Source organism: Pungitius pungitius, chromosome 3, assembly GCF_949316345.1.
Source record: "Pungitius pungitius chromosome 3, fPunPun2.1, whole genome shotgun sequence".
NCBI lineage: Eukaryota > Metazoa > Chordata > Actinopteri > Perciformes > Gasterosteidae > Pungitius > Pungitius pungitius.
Window position 1 is genome coordinate 15,010,479 of NC_084902.1, and position 25,534 is coordinate 15,036,012.

Sequence of the window (25,534 nt, forward strand, 5' to 3'; positions counted from 1 at the left end):
GCATGAGAGTTTCACTCTTTACAGAATGATGTTGAATGTAAACAATTGTTGCAGGTGATGAGCGGTGCTTAACGCGGCAGCCTTATTGGTGTGTGTGTGTCTATATATATATATATATATAAATATATATATATAAAGCGTGGTGGTATATCTATATATTGCTATAGATATACACACCGGAGCAAATCCAGTGCTTCTCCACGTGATCAGCATGACAAATGGCTGCCATGACATTTGAGAAACCATAATTACACCTCCTACCTGTACCTGACACTTTTTATGTGAGAAAATGAATGCAGCAGAGGGGAAGTGGCGTTTTTGAATTGTTGCCCACTATGTATGGTAAAGGAATTTTATGATATTTGTTCCAAAGAACTTTTCAATTTCAATCTCATTCTCAACATTTATAGCTCCAAAGCAGCCCTTCACATCAAATGAATTTGCAATATTTCATCGGCTCAACCCGCAGTATATCGAATATCATATTCAGTGGCTGGACCTGATGGAAATGGAAGAAAAACTGTCTTGGTGTGCTAAAACATTAACAGCCCTCATTTGAAGTGTAGCTTTATATTTTATGCTGTATTTTTCTGTAGTGTTTTGTTCCTCTGCGAACTAATTTAAAGTAAAATAGCTGACCTGAAATCTACTGGGATCCAAGTTAATAGCAGAGAAGAAGTTGATTTATTTGCTCCCCGTTCCAGTAATACACAGGTGTTTTGTCTTTTTGAAACTCAGTTAATAGAACACATACATACAGCTTTTAGTAGGTTTTATTAAAAGTGTAAACCTGTAAAATATATATAAAAAATGTAATCCAATTTCCAGATGCAATAGTGACATCTCCCTCTCGGGCTGGCTTATTCCTGGAAAACTAGTCCGCCTAATTGTGATTGGATTGTTTTGCCCCCACTGCTGAGCTCATGGAGGCATCGGTCCTCTGCCCTGCAATAGCAATGTGGCTGTGCTTTATACAAGTAACATGATTGGCAAAACATGGAAAAATGTTCTAATAAATCTAATAAATATTGATTCATGTTCATAAAAATGCATTCGGAATAAGCCTTAAATAAAAATACATTTGAAAGAATATTTACATCCAGAGTGATAAATGGAGAATCCACATGGTACAGTGCTGTAAATAAATCGTATCAATCAGCTTAAGAACTGTAGTTGGTCTTAAGACCATTAGAATACATTTAAAATGAATTGGTGCCCCCGAAAGCAATGTCTCCATTTAACATAGACAGACTGTAAATGAGAAGAAGACCTAAGTTGGCCTTGTGACGTCACCCATAGATTTGTTGCATGCAGAGGACGGAGCTAAGTGCAATCGAATGCTGAATGAGACATTTAAGGCGACTACAGAGCTTACAGGTGACTTTCATGGAAAGGATTAAAGTTATGTTACAAACACAAAGAGAACTCTCAGACCAGACGACGAAGCAGTAGTGACCTGTCAATCACAAGGTAGCCACGCCCTAATGCATACTTATAGTCTATTCGATTCTTAATGGCACATTAGTTTACTAAATGAAACTAAACTTTGGGACCATAAACTCATTTATAATCAGAAACAGGGATCATTTTACTAAAATATGGCATCCAAACTATCTTTCACAAAAGTGAACCACATGTAGGATCTAAACCCTCTGAGGCTGGTGATCTTTTAATCCAAAGAACATTACTTTAACTTGTGTACAAAAGGCATAAGATGCCCTTCTATTAATAAAAAAAACACTTGACCTGTTTAAAAGTAATACGATGCGCTAGCTTCCATCTAAACCGAGCAAATAAATCAAAAGGTGAGGGTTTCTGAGATGAATTGTGTGTCTGTACTAAAGCGGTGCATTGGGGCAGAGTGTAGCACTCAGCACCGCTGCGCTCTGCTCAAGGTGGATTGTGAATGGACGATCAATGGCTTCCAGCAGGCTGTAATGGAGCCCAGATGCTTGTTTTGATTAAGAGACTCTGTGTCGGCACTGACAGTGGTGAGCAACACACACACAGATCTAGATTGAACCGTCCACTGTGGAATAATCTCTCACTTTTACCGAGGCACAGATTGCGGCTTCTCATCGGTCCGACTCCAATGACTGAGTGGGGCGCACAACAAATTTTGGTGTCTGATGCTGAAGTCCAGTGCCAGTGCAATTTTAACACATTTCAGGACCCAAATTCACAATATTGGCGCCCGCTGAACATCATGTGATTTGCAGGGCGAGTGATGCCAAGGCATTCTTTGGCATAATGGACCTACAGCTGTGGGGATTTGATTTGGAGGCGCTGTGTTGCCTGTGAAAGGGATGGCCAATATGGACGCTCTCCTTCCATCACTCTTATTTGAAAAGATGAAGCAGAGCGACAAAAACCTTCACCCAAGCACAAGTTCCATTAGAGCACTGACAGCAGACTGACCGCGTGCCCCTCTGACTGTTTTTTGCATCTCAGTTTAATGAGACACAAACCAATTTAGCATGGTTATGTGCTAAGTATCATGTGCGTCCCCGGGGGGGCCTCCTCATACGAGAAATGCAAATACATAGCAGGGATCTTGCTGGAAGGGATGTGATTCTTAAGCGGCAGACTCGTGTTGCAACATTTGGAACAAATGTGTTTTCCGCTGCAGAGAGGGGCCTTTCACCGCCTCACCCGAGGTGCATTCTCAGCGGCTCGTTGAAAACCTCGACAATGACGGCCACCCGGGTGAAGTGATGGACGTCTCCCTGTGCAGTGGGGCGCTACAAAAAACGAGCCTGTAGGTGAAATCTACACCTGAATCCGGCAAACAGCTCCGCGGCATGGCTCCTGAGGGGCTAGTATAAAGGAGCCGAATCCCATTCACAGCAAGGGCCATTGATTCAGTTAATTAATGCTCGAAAATGATTTCCCTTACGGCCAGTTTTAACGAAGCACATTGTGAGCAAAGAAGGCTCCCAAAACTAATGTTAAACCATTGCTCACTATCTATTTACAGCGTGTGTGCGGACTTCCTGACGCCCTCCGCCAACCCGAGGCTCAATGGAAAGCAAGACGAGCGAGCCACTTCTATCCGCCAAGCTGCTCTGAAAATGTATTAGATATGCTTTTAGATTTTCATCGGCGCTAAACAAGTTTAGGCTGAGCAAGAGCTGTAATAGATGTAGAAAAAAATATATATGTTCTGTGTGGTTTATGCACCGCAATTCATTTGATCGGTCTGTCTAAGGCACTCATACAAATCATGGACAATCGCGTGTGAGAGCTACGATGTAACCGAGAGGCTCACCATCTGTTTTGAGTGTCAGCGGGGTCGGAGGGCTCAGGACCCTCGCATTCGTCACCGTGTTCTTCACCAGGCAGATGTAGCTTCCGACGTCAGAGGGCTGCACCTTGGAGATGTACAGGTTTCCTGTGTCCTGGGAGATGAAGCGACGACTGTCCTCGGCCACGAATGAGGGGAACTCATTAAACACCCAGCTGTAGATGATCTCTGTAGAGGCACAGAAAATGAGGATTAGAAAAGAGAAAAGCTATCTTTGGGTTTGTTGTGGCTTTGTGTTAGTCCTCCACGCAATCCTGGGCATTACAAAGCAAAGTAGGAGTATTATATCTCAAGAGATCCAGAGAAAGACTTATTTGTAGACTACAAATAACCCCCACACTTTATCATTCTTTCACACCTAGCTTCAGTCTTATTGGAAGCTATCAAAAGTCTTAAAAGTCAACATATTCAGAAAAATAGTTGGTGTGAATATTTTTCCTGCTATTGTGATGGATCTAGTTTCCAGTTATACGTACACTAGGACGCATTATTACATGGCTCTGCTGAATACTCAATGCTGATTGATCAACGGCATTCTATGATCTTCTGTGAATAACGGAAACTAATTTGTACACAAATCAAATAATCTGTAAACCAATAAAATCAGTTTTGAGAAGAATTGATCACTTGCTTGTTCACTTGTCAATAACGACCGGCTTGCAATATATCCGTTACTAACTCTGTTAATGACAGTGTGCGCAGAGTTTTTGTAACATCACTGTGGCGAATAGTACACATATTCAACTTTCACTAATTAGGTTTGTGGCTAATCATGCAAATAGTCAATGAAACACCCCAAATGAACCTGTGGTCTCACTGCGTCCAACAGGTTCACGATTGCTATGCTCTGAACTATAGTTTGAGTTTGTCACTTACATTCTAGCAGAATGCTGGATGTACGGCTTCATGTGAGGAATAACAAACTCTGAGGCAGTTATTAGGCGAGTTTACCATTTATAATGCCACCACTGTTAATAACAGCTCAGAACTAATGAACAGTAATCCAACGAAGTAATGAGGTTGGGATTTGTACAATAACAAAGGATCAGGTGCTCGTCAGCATTAAAAGACTGCTAGTCTGTATGAAATGTAGAGAAAAATGGCAAAAGCCCCTTAAGGTGAAAGGATAATTACACGAGGCCCCAAAGAGCCGGTTATAAGCAGCAGGGTTATTTCACTTAATTAGTGATACAATCAGAAAGGTAAAACAAGCGAATGATGTGACTGTGTGTGTAACTATTATATATCTGACCCAAAAAGATAAGAAAGGGCTTTACTGACTTCAGCGCTAATGATCCTTGACAGATTATTAAGGTATTTTCATCGAAGACGAATCGTTTATATTTTATTCATGAATAACAGTGTGTGATGGTGTGGAATATCAACTCCTGATCTCTGGTAGATGTGGCAGCACAGCTGTGCTTCTGTATTTAGTATTCTTCACCGTGCCGATACACAAATTGGTCAAAAACAGAAGAATTCCTAAAGACTTTGCAGCTGCTGAGAAGGAAACATTTTGGCACTTTTTTTTTTTTTTTTTAGAAAAAAAAGTCTTCGATAGTCGGCAAAGTGACCCCGAAAGCACGGGTGGATGTATGGGTGGATTAATTATGACTATGATGAACATGGAGCAGACCTGGACGGCATCGCTTTGTGTTTATCATGAATAGTCCAACAGTACACAAATATACACCATAAATAATATAATAATAAAATATCAAGGAACATCATACACAGATTCCCTAACTACACAACTCCTTGATGGTGCATCCCTAATCGTTTTTCGGCTACATCTCTTTCAGACTATCAATGTCCTCATTATAAATAATGAACATCTGCTATTTCCAATATGTGCACATCAGAAAGTTCATTCAAAACTCCATGTGTGTGCATAAGGCAAGAAAACGGACCCAAAAAGAGACAATATCAAATGTCAACAGATGGATTTACAATGTGGCCATCGTTTGTTTAAAGTACCGAGAGGGCTCCCTGGTAACGAGAGGGGCGAGACACACAGCTGGCATCCAGATTGTCGGCTACGACACAAACCGGACCAACCGGAGAAGGACAAAAGGTTTCAGAAAAGTAAAAAACACTGCTTCCCAAAGACAAATAAAAGCTGGTCACAAGCGCTCAGAGCCATGAAATGGAAAACAATTAACATTTCACATCTCGGCGATTCCAAATTATTTTCACTCATGAGACCTATCTAAGTTAGCCACCATTTTAATGCCTTTGAATCCTCCCACAACCAATTTAACCAGAACATTGTTTAACGCTGCCTATGCAATGTGAATTTCAATTGTGACACGGTCCGACTCACCAAGGCATTCATCAGACGGGCAAATTTTAGGGTTGTAGCATTTTTTTTCTTTAATCATTTCTGCTGTTGGAGATCATTTTTCATTTCATGCCAGCCCTGCTGAACAAATAAATTACAATCTCACCTGCATTGTGTATCAAAGCTTACTCTGTAATCATAAAAAATAAGCATCACAGTAACAACTCGACGGCCTGGCCGGCAATCGCGCAGTATTCAAAGTTTATGAGTGTGGTATAGTTATCACAAGACCCCTGTTTCTACTGATCAACGTAGACAAAATGAGGATTTCTTCCTACAGTTTTAGTTGAGAGATGATTTCAGCTAAAAAAATAAATAAAAAAAGGACTTTGTATCCCCAAGTGGGTTAAACTTCAAATACATTTCTATGACATTAATGTATAGTCTAAAGAAGCAGGACTCCTTCCAAAACCGTTGGTAGACTCACAATGCAGTAATATATAATAATTGTAGAATTTAAGTGTCTATGTATTGCTTTGAAGACCTCCACACAACGAATTTAAGCATTTAACTTTAACGTTTTTTTTTCACCACGAAACCTTTGACTTTGTGTTTTGATAATACCTGATCTCATTTTTCCCAACTGCACTTTCAGCGGTTGAAGGACTATTTATGAGATTTTCTGTATTGATCTAGTCGGTCAATCTAATAGAGGGAAAGTTACACCGTATTTCATCAGGACTTAAAACCTCGGCCACTCGGACAGCGTACAGCAGCATGGCTGTAACCAACCTTAAATGACAGAAAATCTCTTTTTCCATTATACTGATCCCACTTCACCGCTCTGCAGTTTTTAAATTCAAATGTTATGTCAATCACTCCTTCAACCATTGAGGGGATGAATGGGTTGGTGAGGACGAATAAAAGCATGCATGTGCTGGAGAATTCTAAAGATGAGAATCATCTGCCCTACACTTACCTCTGTCAATCATAGAACGTCATTAATCATAAATGATCTGTTTTTATCAGCCATCATCATCTATCACCGACTCTCTGGCTGCTATCGTGTCATTCAAAATGGCATCCAGAAACAGGAGCTGAAGAGCACTTAGAAAACGTTCCCACGGGCGCAGTGCAGCGGTGCGGCGGAGCAGATGCAAACAAAGCGCGGGTGATTCATGGCCCACATGAGCTTACATTAGAGGACGACTGCAGAGAGGGGTAGACGAGATGTGCCATTAAAAAGCGCTGCCCGCGCTGTGTTTACGAGGAATAATTGTCTGTGTAACATTTCTCTTCACTTCTAATGATGCAAATTTGATCTCTGAGAATCTGCGCTCTGGCTCTGTTGCCGCCATAAGTTACCGCGTACTGGATGGATGGAGATCCGACGGGACAAACGCTAAGCATCGAAATACAATGCAATAAATGAATAAATAATAAAAGCAATTGTTCATCTTGGCACAATAATAACATTGGTTGTTGTCATAAGATTTGTGATGAATAGTGATGGCTTCATTGACAAAGCACAAAGTGCAGTGGAGAGAAGACAATATCCAGCTTCTGGCTGTCTTTGACTGAAGGTCTACTCTCTTACCTGGGGAATGAGGCGGAGGGGTACACATGAGCACCACACCTTGGCCTTCACGCACAGAAACGCCGCCTCTCGTCTTCCCGCTGAACGCGCTGAGATCTGGAACGGCACAAAACGACGCATGTGTCAGCAACACAGTCAACCATCACACAGTTATGAAACATGTCGGACGCAGTGGGGGACATCACACACATGTGGGTCATGTATGTAAATAGACTGTATATTTACATGTATGTGGGCGGGGCCTGCAGCCCCCATAATCACTGAGATGTCACTCACAATCAGTTATTTTCGAGGCTTATCACAGTTGAATTGTGGGTCTCTGGCATCAAACTGCCCAGCCACCAGTTCCAAACCTCTAAATCGACAAAACCTTATTCTGCATTTGCATATCATGTAATATTGTCCAATAAGAACTGGAGAACCTCAGCAAAGAACAAGTAAACCCTTAAAGTTGTTAGAATGATCATTCAAGTCCTTCTTTGAACCGATGTCTAAGTTTTAAAAGAGAACCATTACGGACTGATCTTTAATTCAGACAACATTTGCACATTTGGAAAAATTAATTTTGACAGAGAGCAATTTTTAGCTGTAGAATTGGCTAGAATTAACCATGATTAAATTCATAATAGATGAAATCATCTGTCATATAACAATGCCGTTTTCTTAACCCAAATCCTTTTGAAGGTTCTCATGTGGTGGCTTTTGTTTCACCTGGTTATTTATTCCGTGCCAGTTGAACAAAGCCTGTTTAATCTGAAATCCCTGTAGGGCAGCCTTCTAGACCCTGATACCAGCTGCTTAATTTATAGTTGAGGCGATGCCAAAGTGTGGAAATAAAGCGGCAGGCTGCTGACCCAGGGCGGGTCTCTGTGTCTCCACCAATTCCATTTCATCACTTTGAGAGCCAGTGTTGTTTACTGTCAAACTGGAAACTGTAGAATTATGCATGAGGGGCTTGTGAAATGTCTTTTACTTAAAACTTCTGGTTTGTTTAAAAATTATTAGTCACAGTCAATCTTTCTGTTAGTGTAAATCCTTATTTTTCTATACATCCTAGATCTCTTTTCTGGTAACTGGACTTTTAAAAACGTTCTTGACCAAAAGAAAAAAAAAAAGATTAAAAGTAATCATGGAAAAGTTATGAAGACAAAAGTCTAAGTTAAACTATTTTTAAAAAAAGGGTAAGGCTAAAAAAAAAAGCTTGAGTAAATATGTCATGCGACAGTGGAATAAAGCAGGAACGTCATGGACCATTGTGCTTAAAAAAAAGGCATTTCCTCACTGAATAGTGTGCAAAGCTGGAACAACAACACAGTAGGCTGAAATCTAGGAAAATGCACTGTGCCAACCCTCCCTTTGCCCCCAATGCTGTTTAAAGGGACGCAAGAGTGATCAAACCTTTGACCTTGAATTGATTGCCCACATGTTGGACTGTCGATTCGCAGTTAAAACCTCTCTGCAGTGCCATGTGTTTGGCTATTGGACCTCGACTTGCGGTCTTGGACTGGTATCCTAGCGATACTCTCCCCGGTCATCTTGCTCCATTGGCTGTGTGGAACCAGTGCTGATGCTTTATTTGTCCTAACAAGCTGCGGCCGCTGACTGTCCCCGTGTTTACTGTCACTCACCAGCGCCTGTCCCCACCGTGTCATTTCTGCCGCCTCCCCGTTTGTCTTTTTAATTTGCAGATCAATAAAGGCCACCGAAGATTTAATGTCCTAATTGAACGCAACAATGGAACGCAACACTAAATCGTCCCCTCACTTGAGAAGTGGATGAGAGAGTATATTTAAGTGATAAGGTACAAGAAGCTGTACGTTATTGTCCAATAATGGAGCAAAAGTGCAGCAACAGGCCAGCAACCCTCGAACCCTCGATAAAGTACTGCTTCAAATTCCTTATTGCTTTTATAATACGATTACCAGCATAATTATACATAGTATATTGGACGATAAAGTAGCCGACCTTATTGCTTGAATCTATCACTCAAATGCAGAAACACCAGCTGCGGACATTCTTGACAGCAGACAGCTGTGCGTTTCTGTAGATATTTTGTCCCTTTCAATTATTTAGTCATGGCTGCAAATGTTATAAGCACAATAAAAATACAACCAATGGTACGCTATATCCAGTTTGGTGAGACCGATTGAAACTCCACGGCAATAAACACTCCACATGTAAATGTAAAAAAAAAGTCATGTTCACAAAAAAGTATATCAAAAATAAGACTTATTCAAAGTCTGTAAAGATGTACTATACCAGAGTTGAGGATTTTCTGACCTATAATTTCGTCTTTTTTAAACTACAATAATGTAAGTGAGTCAATATTAATGACCCTTTAATTGTGTGAAAACAGCATGGTCGTTATGCAGGCATGCAGTGATGAAAATTGCAGTAAGCACAGGAGCAGGTGCTCGATGCAAATGAGTTACTTCAAGATCAGCACGAATTTGATTAATGGGCATTAAACACCGATCATCTCATATTAGAAGAACATATCATAGGTGTGTGAGTGATTGTCTTCCTATGCTCAAGTCAAAGCATCCCGTTAATTTTGTTACTGCTGTATGTCTCAGAGTGGCTCGATACCTGAGCATCAGCCAGACTCACGTCTGCAGAGAGAGAGAGAGAGAGAGAGAGAGAGAGAGAGAGATTTTTGAGATTTTGAAAAAACCTTTATTTTTACATTAACTAATAACAATATGTATACAAATTAGACAGGTATATAATATAAAATTTATCTAGTAATCAGTTTGGACGATCTGGACTCCGCCGCACTCCTCCAGCATCTATTTGTCCGCGGGTCGCCCCGCACACGATCCTCCTCAGCCAGGCTGACGCCTCACTCTGTCCCGGTTGTGCTCCCCCCTTCTCTGTTGAGCTTGAGGAGGAGCTTCCTCAGCCTGAAGACCTCCTGTTGGGTGAAGTCTCCTGCGCCTTTCTTCGTACTGCCGTGTCGGGCGGAGCGAGCAAACTTTTCCAGATCGGAGAAGTACTCCTCCAGCTTCACTCCCCTCTCGTTCTTGGTGAGATGCAGGAACTCCTTCACCTGCCCCACCCCGTACCTCCTGGAGACCGTCCCACCTGAGGAGACACTGATGGAGGAGCCCCACCCCGAAGAGGAGTCGGACTCCCCACCCCCCGCCTCCCCTCTGCTCGACACCCCTCCCCTCTTTGCCTGAGAGCCTCCTCTACTGGCCCTCGTCTTTCTCTTCAGGTGGGGGACCTTAAAGCCCACCCCCCCTTCTTCCATCTCCTCCTCGCTGTCGGAGACCCCCCTCTCACGAACGGGCGACCCCCGAACTCCTTCACCATGGTTCTCCCGACTCACCCCACTCATCCCCTCTTTCATACGGTCACACACGAGACTCGCCCACTGGGCTGCATTCACCTCCCCATTCACACCTACATTCACCCCCTCCCTCCCGTGATCGATCAGCTGGGCTTCGCCCATCCCCTCCCCCACCTGACTGACCGGTTGGGCCCCACTCACCCCTTCACCTGACTCCCCGCCGGCCTTCTGAGCCCCACTCACCCCTTCACCTGACTCCCCACCGACCTTCTGAGTCCCACTCACCTCTTCACCTGACTCCCCGGCGGCCTTCTGAGCCCCACTCACCCCTTCACCTGACTCCCCGCCGGCCTTCTGAGCCCCACTCACCCCTTCACCTGACTCCCCACCGACCTGCTGGGCCTCACCAGCCCCCCCTTCCTCCCTAGCACCCCCGGCACCCTCCCGGTTCTGGTTCTGAGAGGAGGGAGTCTTCACTGGGCAAGACCTCGCCAGGTGTCCCTCTCCACCACACCGGAAACACCTCCCATCGTCCGATGTGGCGAACATGACATAGTCGAACCCGTCGATCCTCACCTTGATCACCAGGTTGAGAGCCTGGGTCTTGGTGAGGACCATGTGGAGCTGTCTCCTGTGAGACACCACATGTCTCAGCAGAGGAGACCTACACCCTGAGGACACCTTCCTCATTTGGGACACCACCGTCCCGTGCTTCACCAACTCGCCGAGCAGCGCATCGTCCGGTACGAACGGCGGAACGTTCGACACCGTGACTCTGACCGCCGGCTCGGCGAGAGGCAGCACGGGAACGAGGGTGCCGCGCACCACCACGCCGCTCGCCACCACCTTACGCGCCTTCTCCACGCTGTCCACGAAAATAACCACCGCGTGGTTCATCCGTGCAGCGGACTTCACGCTACCGTGACCCACCAACCCCCCCACGGCCAAGCCACAGTCCTCCACGGAACACGCGAAGCACGGCGCGAGCTTCACGCCGTGCTTCCGCGTTAGCCCCGCGAGGTTCATCTGTGCGTGCTGCACGCCGACCGGCCACAAGCACGCACAAACTAAGACCGACAGAAAACAAAAATCACACACACACAATCACACCATAAAAACTCGTAAATAAACGAAATTCCAGCTCAAACGGTCACAATCAAACAATTCACCTCACGCTCCGCTCACTCCGCACTCCTTCCACTCAGAGAGAGAGAGAGAGAGAGAGAGAGAGAGAGAGAGAGAGAGAGAGAGAGAGAGAGAGAGAGAGAGAGAGAGAGAGAGAGAGAGAGAGAGAGAGAGAGAGAGAGAGAGAGAGAGAGATCAGAGGCCTCCTCTGTGCCTGCTGCCTTCAAAGTCCCAGCTGAGAAACAATCTAAGTGTGAGTTCAGCAGCTCCAGTCGAGTGATGCAAAAGGGACGCGACCTCAAACAGTGCCCGAAACAAACGAAACAATTTACTTTTATTTAAATAATAATGTATTTTTATATTTCTAAATAAGTAAATATTGAACAAGAGAAGTAAAAATCCTTTCCAAAGTAGTGAAAATAATAGAACTCCCCGCACAAACATTAACTCAACAATACTTTGAATGCACACAGACAACAACTTTGAGCCTCAATATTCACAAACCTTTAATGTAGTCAAGAATCATAAAACCAAACAAGCCAGCAAATGCTTAACTAATCAACGTCAGGCAGGAATCATAGACGGATTATAACCAGGAGTATAATGTTCATCCACTAAAAAAACAAGTTAAAAGGAGCCTGCTGTGTTTAGGGGAAGCCTTAACTTACATGAACGTGAAGTAAGTTACTCATTCTAATTCAAGTTTCAGCAACACGTAAGATGATATCATTATTTGATTGAAACCCTCGGCTCACGAGGAAGAGATCCGCCCGTGTGTATCATCAAAGCGGTCGGCTACTGTGCCGATGCATGAAAACGTGCATTGCCGACATGAAACGGGCCGAAAAAAGTTGAGCTGTGCGCTGAGTGATAAACGCCCGCCATTTGTTATGCTCAAAGAGAGAGGGAGGGTTTTGCATCCTAATGTGGGCTGTGGGGCTCTGTTCCTGTGGCTGTCCTTTTGAAGAGCCACACGAGATGTAGACCGAGAGTGAGGCCATTCCACATTGACGCCAATCAATATCTGCACCACACAGCGAAGATTTGAACGTGTAGACTGCACAAAAACGCCATGGATACAAAATGAAGCCACAACTAGAGCAACCAAAGTAAAGCTTCTTTAGGAGTACGTATGTATGTATGTATCATATGATCTTTCTTTTGATCAATAATGTGTATTACTTGAAACTTAACACATAGGATCTGTCTGCATGTATATACAAATATACACATACATATATGTGTATATACATATTTATGTATTATATATTGTACGAGTCAAAGTTTTGACACACTTTCTCATTGAATGAGATGTCTCTCGAACTTTTGATACTGTGTATATATATATATATATATATATATATATATATATATATATATATTAGGGCTGTCAAAAATAGCGCGTTAACGGCGTTAATTAGCTGTTTGTTGTTAATTACGTCAATTTTTTTGACGCATTTCACGCATGCGCAGTGTGACAAATTATTCAGGTCCGGAAAGAACCTCTTCTTCTAGGGAATGCACTTCATCCTATACAACACATTACTGCCACCTGCAGGCATATGTCAGGCCGTCAGGTTCAGCAAGTTGTTTGCGCCAGAGACCCGCTCCCCCCCCCCCCCCCCCCCCCCCCCCCCCCCCCCCCCCCCCCGTTCTCGCGCAGCAGAACAGAGAAGAAGAAAAGCTCCGCCCAGCAGAGCAAGAGCAGCGCTGTTCTGAAACATGCGGAGGAAGAGAAACCAATGCGATCTAAATCCTCCCAGGTATGGGAATATTTCACACTGAAATGGGGGTGGTAGCGGATTTCTTTGCAGCGCCAGTCGTTCTAATCGCCGCGCTCGACTTCAAGGTGTAACTTTTATTATTGTTCGGTCTGAAACGGCGCGCCCAGTGACGGGTGGTGCAGCAATATTGTTGTTCGGGTGGAAATCGGGAGAAAGGTCGGTCCGGGAGATTTTCGGGGGGGGCTTTGAAACATCGGGAGGGTTGACATGTCTGGTCATGTCTGGTCATCGCAGGAGCACAAACTCACAGCAGAGTGGGATAAACTGCAGAGGCTCGAGACCCTTCTAGAGCCATGCAGGGAAATCAGTCTGTAACTTATCAAATAACATTGATTTGATTATTTTCTGGAATGAATTAAAAAATCAAATATCAATAACATATATTTATGTAAAAAATAATAATTATGATAATAATAATGATAATTATGTATCTGTGTCCTGTTATTTATCTTTAGTATGCATTTCAGAAAGAAAAAATGGTTAGGATTCAGGTGATTAATCATGATTAATCCACTGAAAATTCTGATTAATTTGATTAAAATTTTTAATCATTTGACACCCCTAATATATATATATATATATATACATATATATGTGTATATATATACATATATATATACATATATATATATATATATATATATATGTGTATATATATACATATATATATACATATATATATATATATATATATATATATATATATATATATATATATACATACACATACACACATACATACATACATACATACAGGCAATATATATATATATATATATATACACAGTATCAAATATATATATACACACACAAACACACACACGTATATGTGACGCACCCTAACCCAAAGAATGTTTCATTTTCCCACAGACATTTCTGGGTGTCTCGCCACAACACCAGCTGGTAAGATGCTGGATTTGTTGCCGACTGAATCTCAATCTCATCCGAGAAAGGCACACATATTTAATATACATATTTCAGGGCTGTGCCTCCAAACCCTTCAGGCCACTGAAGATGTGCTACTGTGCTGCTCGAGGGAATGATGCGATTTGGCAACAGAGCGGAATATTAATGATAGCATTTTATAACTGATTACAGGCCATCGCTGCTGTAATACCTTGAACTCGGCACGGCCTGTCTGTGCTGTATCTTCCCAAATTACGCCGTATCGACCCCCCTCAACAGGATCCTGACTGGCCTGGGTCTCTCATTAGGAATAGAAAATCCAATTTTATGCGAAGGTGGCTCAGGTGAGGCTGTAGTGCAACAAACAAGAGGTCATTGTTTCAGCTGACACACTGGCCAATAAAAACCAGAACGACCCCAAACATTATGCTGTACATTTCATACTTCCATACCAACATTCTTTCAGGGAGCATTAGATCCATTGCGAATACCTATTGAGACCAAACCAATAAGGATTAGGACTAAACAACAGAACAAAACTGATCGTGTTTTTCATTTCACTCAATATATTCAGATTTTTGTGGAGTCGAGATCAAGCAGCTGTAACAGGAGGTTTTCAGGTGCTGCTCGAATGGCGGATGCTGCAAAGGAAGGTTGATCATTCTAATGTGATGTCATCTTTTATAAAAAAAAATTCCAACTCTTTAATTTGAACACAGAAAAATGTACTAATGCTACAGTAGAATTCTACGACACACCTGTAATTCAGCAGGCTTTGCTATTATATGAGAGGTGATCATGTGTAAACACGGATAGATCCATTAGTTGGATATCGTCTGTGCTCATTCACAACTTGATGAGCTGCTCTCGTGTTCAAGCGATCGAGTGCTGCTTCCATTTGTAATCCGATTTCTGCTTGGGATTAGGATTTGTGGCACGCTGTGGTGGAAATGCAAATGTTGGTCCAGTACTGTTTCCTATTTCTCCATCAGACGTGACACGTGTGATCGTCATTCGAATGAATTGACATGAGGCACGCGCTTTAGGCCGCGGTAACGTCCGAGAGGCACAAGCCTGTAAGGAGCTGGTGCAGCCGCGTGGTTACAATGAGAGCGCGAGACATGCGGTTAGAACATTGTTCCCCAGACAATCAGACAATCGCCGTTTGCATCCATTCAATCAAACATCACAAAGGGGCTGGTTGCAGAAACAGCAGGAGATCTGCACTTTACTAAATGCACCTTTCCAGCTGTAAGATGGACCACATTTTGTCATCTCAGTCTGACAAATAAAGAAGCAGAGTGTACCGACAGAAACGCAAACCTCGGCACCTTCACAGTAAAACAGAGAGTCTCCACTGGGAAGCAGATGGGTAACGTTACGTCGCAGCATTTGTGGAAAACTCCAGAAAGCTGGCCTTGTCTCAACCGGAAAGTAGCAGTATATAACGCAGTGCTGTCATAATACATTGCAGATAAAATAAAAAAAAATTTTTAAAAGGCAGAGTTTCCATTATTTTGTATAGATTTGATCCCCAAGTGGAGTGAGGGGGTGGAAAAAATCTTGACCATTAAAAGGTCAGATGAGTGTGCACGCTGAGCAGCTTCTGTTCTGTGCTTCACCAGTGCGGTCCAGCTATATGTAATTCGTGTCTTCTTTTTCTTCATCACTTTAACACATAAAACTTTGCAAAGGAAAAAATACAAAAAAACAAACTGTGGTTCTTTTGGCCTGAAGGAAAAATAGCTTTTTTCCATCCCTCTTTTTGGTTGACATGGCTTCGGGCTAATCTAGCCATTTGTTTCCAAAGTCATTCCTCTAATAAGTGTAACTCCATATAACAACACATGAGACCACATATGTACCTTTTAGCAACATTTGCAGGGTAAGCTCCCTGTAGAAATGCCATTAAGGCAATTATGGTCATTACTCCTGAGGAAACTCTATAGAAACAAAATCAATGCATTTTCCCTGCGAGCAAGCGGGCCTGTGATGACGTTCTGGACTTGGGTCGGGGATTACGGCAGGAAGTAACAGGTTTTTTGCTCTCATTTACCTTTGAGACGTGGCATTTGAGGGCACATGCCCTGTTAGCAGTGCAACTCAACAGTATCAGATGCAACTAAACTCAAAAACCTGTAGACAGCGGAGTGTTTATTTACCCCTGCAACCAAATCAGTTTATTTTAACTCAGAGAGACACAGCTTGCAGCTAATTATTTACTTCATATGAAAGTCATGATCTTCTCCCCGCTCACACCGGCGGCGAAAATGCAAAACACAATATTTTGCATTAAAACTATGCAAAATGGCAGCAACGCGATTTTGAAGAATTGCAATTTAGTAAAGTAAAAGAATTCCATTGATTGAAAGAGAACCAAGTTCCAGGATAATATTGACCCAGAGCATCTGATTCACTTATATACTGTAAGGCCATTTAGTTAAGCCTTTAAGTTATTGTAAGCTTATTTATTATGATTTTTCTCTGAGTGAATTTAAGTTCCTTCTGGTAAACAGTTACATGGTGTATTCGTAAGGCTTTTATTGTCAAATGTAGAACCTGAAAGAGTGGATCTGTTCTGTTTGAAGTCTGCAGGCTTCTGCGTTGTTGTACACAGCAGCGCACGTTCTGAATATGTGCAATGATTCAAATCAAATAAAACACGAGACCAAACACGAAGTACAAAAGCTTTTCACAATTACATTCAAGTGTACTCACATGCGAACTGGAGGAGAGCTTCTCGCCCTAGGACGCTCCCAAGGCCGTTCTCTGCTTTGCACCGGTACTTCCCATAGTCCGTGCTCTCACTTGCGTTGGTGATAATTAAGTTTCCTTCAACGAAGCTGTAGCGGTAGTCTGCCTCTCCGTCCACTTCTGTCCCATTGATGTACCAACTGGAAAACATGAGAACAATCGCATATTTGAACACAGTGGAGATGAGCCACACGCTGACTGATGTGGTGTGATAGTAGGACAGCAGTTAGGAGACATGTGTCACACCTGTATGTGGGTGGTGGATTCCCCCGTGCCTCACAGTGCATCACCACTTTCCTTTCATCGGAGTCCAAAGGAAAAATAATGTCGTCTGGCTCGCGAATGAAAACAGGCCCAAAGTCTTCGCTTTCTACGAGGGAAACAAGAAGAGAGGACGACAAGGAAGATTGTATTTATCGCATCATGATCGCCACTCAGTTTCAACTTCCCATTGCTTTTTCCATTATTCCCCGGGTTTGGGGAAATATTCTAGCCACCCACAAAGCCAGAGTTGAAATTTCTTTTGTCCAGAGGAAGCCTGGAGGCGTTTGAACTTCCGACGGAGAAATAATAACTTCTCTTCTTCATAGTCAAACAGTTAACCTTGTTCGGACGTGATTCTGTGGAGCTCGACCTCGGAGCTATCATCCAATGTCATGGAAGTCTTTTTGGACTCTGTTGTCTGCCGTGAGGTGCCAAGTGATGAGTAAACAATTCTGTACACACCGAACACCAGCTTCGTGGTAATAGTTGCTGCTGTCTCTGAAGACCCAGATTCACATGTGTACAAACTGTAAGAACGTGGTGACTATGTAACATTAGTCACACCTGGTTTGTCCACTTGAAGCAACATTTTTTCCATTATTTCAAATAAATATGTAACCAAAACACTGTTGAAAGTAGCCACTTTTTCAAAGCGGGATTGTTGTAATATTATTATCAACACAGTGTCCTGTCCTCGTTAAAGTCCATGGCGAGCTTCTATTCTTTATATAACAAACTCTACGAGCAGAAGTACAAGACATAAAGCAAGCCTGTGGTAAAGATACCGTGTGGGACATCTATTGTAAGAAGCTCTCACCTTTGCCCATTAATATCACTCATTCCTAACCTTTAAGACATAGCAGAGTAAAAGTAGCCCCAAAGTAATATAACATTTGAGTGATTACCGATGACGCTGGAAGTGTCTGGAAGTTTTAAAAGGGTTTTATTTGTTTTAAGAACAGCAGATACAGTAATACTGCACATACCAAACATTAAACTGTTTAGTAGTGTTGCCTAGTTATTTTGGTTTCACATTTATTTCCAAAGCTGGTCTAGAAACACAGATGTTCTTGCAATGTTTGCAATGGGTTGTTTGACCCCTGACTCCTGTTTAGCTTAATGGAAAACCTCACAATACAGCCCTGCTTTACAATTATCAAACAGGAAAAAGACAACAACACTACGTTAGACCACGCAATACCACAATTAAGGAGTCAAATAACCAAATCCATTCAATACCATTAAAAATGGAAAGAATTTTTTTCACAACTTGTAGGCAATGACTATTTACGTTGTGAATGGCATGCAAACAGAGGGGTCAAAAGTATTCACATTCATTATTCAAGTAGAAGTATTTTAGGTTTTGAAAATACTTTTATAGAAGTGGAAGTATCAGCTCAAGCTTTTTCCTTAAGTAATAGTATAAAAGTACTGGTTTTAAAACTGGTCTTAAAGTAAACTATATTGAGTAAAGTATTGAAAGGGAAAAAAATGTCCCTTAAGAACAAACAGTCCGTCACAACACGATGGGAAGGTGCCTTCAGGTCACGTGACCTTCCTGATGATGGAAACATGGCGACTTTCAGAGAGGCGACGCTACAACAGCGGGACACACGTATCGACGCGCATGCTGTATGACTTCCCCATGGTTTACTACTTCATGGGGGGGCGCATCGCTTTTATAATGATGGGGAGCAGTCGTTTATCAAAATATTGAACAAATACAGAATCCCTTAGTGTTAATTTCTAAAGCCTCGCATTAAGACATACGTCACTTTATTGAAGATGCTGCGCTACTTGCAGGTCGCTGTGTTGTCCCAGATAATCAATAAAGTTAGACAAAACATTTAGGGCCGACCCATGGTCACAAAGACTCATTTAACGTTACATGGACTTTACATGAGGAGGAGGAGAAGGGTTCATGTCGCCAAATACCAACTGAGATCAACATGTACCATTGAAAAAGATCCTTCACCACTTTACGCACCCAGCGTCACTCTGATTTGCGTCATCTGATGAACCAATAAGGTGTCTGGATGGTAAATGTTTACACTTCTCATCCAACAACAATCAAATTCACTCAATACACGGCGCGATTTATCCGGATAGTTTTTTGTGTGTTTTTGAACGGTGACAAGCCGGAAAACAATCCGAAATGAAATAGGAGTAACAAGGCGATTTCTTAAATGTAAGAAGTAGAAAGTACAGATATTTGCGCGAAAATGTAATGAGTAGAAGAAAAAAGTCGTAGTAAGTAAGTAAAGTATAGATACCCAAAATTGCTATTTAAGTACAGTAACAAAGTATTTGTACCTCAAGTACAAAGACGTATTTGTACTTCGTTACTTGACACCTCTGCAAACAGAGGATGTGATGCGGAACATTACTGTAAAAAGTACCATTGCTGTTTCCCCAACACAAATGCGTCCACGTATTATATATCTTCTGCTTCACAGTCTCTGCTGCAATTTCCTTTTGTTCCTTCCAAGTGCTCTACTCCTTGTTCCTGTTAACACAGACGTCGAGTACTTATTGTAGAAGTGATCCTTAGCTACAGGCTACTGCATCTCAGATTTTCAAAATCACAAACAAACAGCTTGTGTTCTTCCCAATAATCTTTTGTGCGTGAGATAAATAATGAATGAAGAATACAAACTGCGTGGACAGAGAGTCAATGATGTGTCCCTTCTGTTCAAAGATATTGAGCATTTAGGTGTGCATTGCATTTGATCAGTTTCATAAATAATACGACAAAGCAAGTCAACAGTCGTGGGTACTTCCCACTATTTGGGAATAATCTGATGACAAAAAAAAGAAGGATGGCTTTTTGTTTCCTCGGGTATGTATAATCTCACCCAACGCTTTGTCAGCAATATACTGCTCCGCAGGGAAATCAAAAGCTTTTGAAATAATACCCTAATCAGTGGAGGGAAATGAACTGTTATTAAGTTGCAAACCTTGCCGCGCATATAAAACAAAGCAATTTGGTGTGTATGTTTTTCTAGTGCTAACAAATAGCAAGAGATGTGTACATTTCTTCACACAGCTCTGTGTCTCTCCATTGTCTCAATAAACGCACACACTCAACAATACCAGCACGCTCCATCGGGCCCCTTTTAACTTGTGGAGGGGGCCACGCTACACGATAGAATAATCTCCATTTCAGGTGTGACAGTAAGCTGTCAGTTTAAACCAGTTAAGAAACTATAAAGGCCCAGTAGAGAATCACTAGGAAGAGCCTGCCTGACTGCTGAGAACTATAAATAATTACATTTCATTAAATATGACCACCTCTAGTTCCACTTCATGTCACGTTTTAATTCCTTTACCCTTACAGTGAGAAGATTTGGCTGAAAAAGGGCAACAAAACCTACAAGAACTGTCTATTGGGAATTCAATTGAAATCCTGTGTTGAATGTATTTGTGTTTTAGAAAACACTTTGGGCATCAGATGTGAAACCTAATAAATGGATAACTGAAAGACATTGCAGACGGCTCAACATGGCAATAAATGGCATTCTCAAAGTTCATTTAGCCTTTTTGCTTTCTGCTTTGATTTCTGAAGCTGTGTCACCCTGCAACACATTCTGTTACCATCAGAAAATATAGAAAAGAGTCGGATGGAATAAAACATACATTTCAATGCATGGGGACATATGGTGTGTGTGTGTGTGTTTGTATAGTGTAGACACACACACACACACAAAGGATTAGTGGTTGTTCAAATCGCTCAACTTCAAGTGCCGGGGCCATCTGCCAGTCACACAGCCCAAAAAAAAGTGGTATCCCCTCTAAGGCGCAAAGGTGCATCACTTTTTGGCATTTATTTTTTCCACAGAACATCAATCCAGTGCAATGGTACAACGCCTTTGTCGTCACTGACAACGGGGAGACATTACTCTCACCTTGGTCATAGAGACCCAAGTCACTTTGTGGCCATATATTGATAATGCTGTCAGACTGTAGACTTCCTTCTTTGTGTCCGTGTCACAAAGAAGGAAGTAGGGACGACTGAGGGAAAAAAAAGTGACAAAAGTTGATGGTGATTTTTAGTCTGTTTTTAATGTCTGCCAAGATCCTTTCTGGCACATCAGCACGCTATTTAAAATGTCTATTAACCAGGCCGTCCGTACGCAGTAAGCATGATGGGATTAAGCCTATATTAAAGCTAAGGTGTCATTATTGCCGCGAGAAGTATTCATCCTGTAATACAGGATGTAAGTAAGTGACCCATGTAGATTTATGACCGTGTGTTTCCATGCAGCTGTTTGGGGATATTAAATCTTCCCCGGTAAAAAGACATCCATCACATCTGTAGTGTCTGTACAGGCAGGAACACAGAGAGAGCTGGATATTGCCGTGATTCCACTTCAATTTCCTAAAGGGCACAACCCTGGTGACTGCAGACCATGCACAGTGTTGATAGATAGGCGAGATTCATTTCCAGACCAACTTAACAGGAACGAGGTCTCCGCGCTCAAAGTGAGTCCAGAGATGGCAGACCGCGTTCACAGCAATCACGTTCGGTGTGCTTTTCTCTTTCCAACTGTCGGGTGTCCGTTCTTTTAAATTGGTTCATTTTGGCAGGTGAGAACAATGTCATCTGAACCCGGGTCAAAATTTAGGTCCCAGTCGTGCATGATGTGACTAGCAGGCAGTCGGTCGGAACCGATAATGTCATCCAGGGCCAGTGACAGGAAATGACACAAAATACACAGCTGTCTGGCTAGAAGGAGGCAGATGCTGACATTCGATTGATAGAAATGACTCCTAATTATATAAACAGAAGGCAAACCACTCTTTACGGATAATCACATTCAGCTCCCCATTTCCGTTCAACGAAACATCCTAAATACAGCATTCAGAGCTGATCTGTTGACTCTTTGCAGCTCTCAACATGGCGACCGCCTCTCAGCGCGAAGAGCAGCAACGGTGCTGACAGAGCCGAGAGGGTTTACCCGAGGGGCATCACAATATCTTTTAAGAGTCATTCGATGCTGTATCGATGCTCCTTATGTCATGGAAGGGAATCTTTAACTAACACACAAAACGGCAGGTAAATTATGCCAAAGTATACACAGCTGCTGTCTAATGCCACAGAGGATTTTACGCACAGCTGAACTTTCACAAACCGGAGAGCAACAACTTTTCATTGGGTTGAGACCAGAGCAAACAGACTGCGGCTTTGGCCACATCATTAGCTTTACCTTCACTGCGGTAGTCCTCCTGAGAGCTGAGCAGACTCAGGGCTGACAGGGGATGACTGGAGAAAGCCGGCCAGTCAGGAGTCACCAGCCCGCCGCCGTGGTGTTGTCGCGGTCTGCTGCGCGAGTCGAGTCCTGACGAGCTGTCCGCTTTCATTCGTAGCACAGCGGCGTATGATATGGGCCGTGCTGCGACGGCTCTTGCAAAGTCTGGGGGGGAAAAAAACGGAAAACAAACGGGTAAATCCCGTCATGAATGCCGTTATTTGTGCCTGTAGTCGTTTTTGTGCACACATTTATACATTTCTGTCAATAGTTGTTAGTTTGAGTTAAATTTGTCAACATTTTAGCTTAAGAAATGGAGAGAATGATTTGGAAAAGCATCTTAAATACATCTCCAAATGGAGAGAGAGAGAATCATGTGAATATCTCCAATGGAGTATTCTCCTTCTCCTCTGGGAAGGTGATTAGCTCAAGTCGAGTCCCCATGTTCACTGTAAGAGGACTCATTTGCAACAAACTAGGGTTCCTGCTGAACGGAAGGAAAAATAGAGTAGAGACAGCTGGAAGAGAAGGTGTCACCATCCACGGACAGCAGAGGGGAAATCCTAGAATGCACATCGTGCTGTCTGCAGAAAGCTCATGTACTACTGTAGAGAACCACATATCATGTACTTGCATGTCTGCAGACGTTTTCTATCGGTTGCACACAATATTTCTGGTATATCTTTTAAGCGTTAAGCCTTTTCCATCGACATTTTTTTTTCATACTTTATGTAAAGATTGTAAACAGGAATAAAACTCGTAGAACTCTGGTCACTGCATCAAGCTTTGAGAATAGAAAGAAAAGTGGTGGTGGACATCAGCTGTTTACATATTGCATTGCTGTAAGGGTGGGGCAGTGTGTGCAAAGTGAACAAAAGACTAAGGGACGGCAATCAGAGCAGAACAACTGGAAAATTGTATTCTCTATTTCTAGAACATCTCTTTATCTCCCTGTCAGTCTTTGGCTGGTGCAGCCTGTAGTCACCATTCAGGTGGAAACACACAATTCTAGTAAGGTACAACAGATACTCTGCAAATCCTCAACATCACCATCATCAAAGTCTCGTATTGAATAAAATGGTTCTGCAACACAACGGGAGTAAGACAGCCTCCTTTTAAGTAAAAAAGTACACAGAGGTTCAGAATAATATCCTCTCTGATATGTAAACTGTCACTAGTCGTTGCTGTCAGCGCATTCTCCCACTGCTTACATTTGAGAAATTCAATACGAAGGGTAATGCGCCAGTTTGTTGTCTTTTATGATACTGTAAATGTAACAACTCAAGATTACACACACAATTAGATCATCCGTGACGGCTGATCATCAACACATATTTCCAGAAAGAGTATAATCCAGTGAAGACTAATGCAGAGAATTTGGACCCCTTTCTGTCACGGGGTATAATGCTGAAGAGAGAAAATGCAAAAAGGAGAGAAGCGTGAAGCTCAGCTAGAGTCTAATAAGAGTTCTGCGAGGGGGTGGGTGGGGTGTGTTTTGCACCACGTGATATAGTATGAAAGAACTGAACAAAACTGAGAAATAATTATGTCCCCTTGGGGACTTGTCAGCTGCAAAAAATACTTCCATCTACAAATGGAGTGCGGGCAATTGCTGTATTACACACTATGAGGAGAAGCAAAGTATTGGGCTCCGTTTGAAATTAAAAGCTATTGTGAGTTTGAGAACTGATAAAGCAAAGCAATTAGCTGGTTGGCACTTAGTTAAATCATTTATCTTGCTGGGAATCGGCTGGATTGAGGCGTCTGCCACATCCCCGCTGCCAGAGCCCTCGGTTGGTTTAACAATGCGTCTCTTTCCTTTGACAGCTGGGAAAGTTAAAAGGCCATTTCAACTTCAGGTAGTCAATGTGAGAGTGAGACAAACAAGCCCGTCGGGTGACTGACAATGACCCCTTAATCATATAAAAACAGCACATTCTGTTGTGGCCAACCAAACTGTACATTTAACATGGCATAGCAATTATCTCACATTTAAAAATGCTGCACAATGGTTTTGCTGAACAATTGCTTTTTCATGTTTCTAATTAGTCCCTGTGTGAAGAAATGTTGTGGCATTTCTGAAAAAACATGGTGCTGGGTTAGATGCCTCGTTATTCTTGCTACCGCTCTCCCGTTGGAGGTGTTCTAATGAACGGTCAGAAAGATTTTTTTTAATTGTAAACATTCAAGTTATTGTTATTGTAGTTAAATTGTTTCATGTTTTGCAACTAAATAGTTTCATGTTTTTGAACATCCCTCCCATGAAGTTTTGGTCCAATTATTAGAGGTTTTTTTTTTTAATTTCCCAGAAAACACCAGGTTTAGGAGACAGATGTACAAATGAATATTGAAGAATGAAATCGCTGAGACATAATTCTCAGATGGCAGAGCGGGCAAGATTATTGACTAAGAATAAGAAATGTGATGAAAGCAGCATCCTGTTTAGTTTAACTGCGGTTAATTTAGCTGTACTATTTGGAAGTGAGCCTGGATCTCTGTGGTGACCAAAGGTTTGGCCATCTGCATCATTAAGGGAGGGATGACGGTAAATCATTAGGTCAACACATTATAGATCTACATATTATGTATATTGTATTATATTACTCATGCATCTTGAACACATCTCCAGCTGCTTTATCTGAATGAGAGCAAACTGTCAGACTCGACGTAATTCAGTTGGTTGTGCACCTGTTCAGGCGACAGCGCCACCCGGTATCTCTCCCAACAATTACAGTGTGGTTGAGACAAGCAGCGAGGGAGGACAAAGAAACAGCCTGTTGTAACATAAGTTGATCTCGTTAAAAGATGACAGCCACAGTGACTTAATTTAATCAAGGTTCAAAAAGCGGTCGGTACTAAATGCTCATTTCTCTTGCATTGATAGATGTAGCAGTAATAGATGTATGCACGCCTTATTATCTCAAGCCAGTAGGCAAACCTCTGCCGTGGTATTTAGTGATATCAGAAAAATCATCGGA

At 42.4% G+C, this 25,534-nt stretch overlaps 1 protein-coding gene across 2 annotated transcripts in view; it reads right to left on the reverse strand.

The window, feature by feature from the left end:
- cntn5 (contactin 5) overlaps window positions 1-25,534 on the reverse strand; it is a 91,039-nt gene that overhangs the window by 31,252 nt on the left and 34,253 nt on the right. For both annotated transcript variants that reach the window (XM_062561252.1, XM_037470245.2), the window contains exons 3-7: window positions 22,515-22,721; window positions 17,290-17,413; window positions 17,008-17,183; window positions 7,183-7,278; window positions 3,269-3,472 (exon numbers count right to left, since the gene is read on the reverse strand). In XM_062561252.1, coding sequence (XP_062417236.1) covers window positions 3,269-3,472; window positions 7,183-7,278; window positions 17,008-17,183; window positions 17,290-17,413; window positions 22,515-22,721 — 807 coding nt within the window. The remainder of the gene's footprint in view (window positions 1-3,268; window positions 3,473-7,182; window positions 7,279-17,007; window positions 17,184-17,289; window positions 17,414-22,514; window positions 22,722-25,534) is intronic.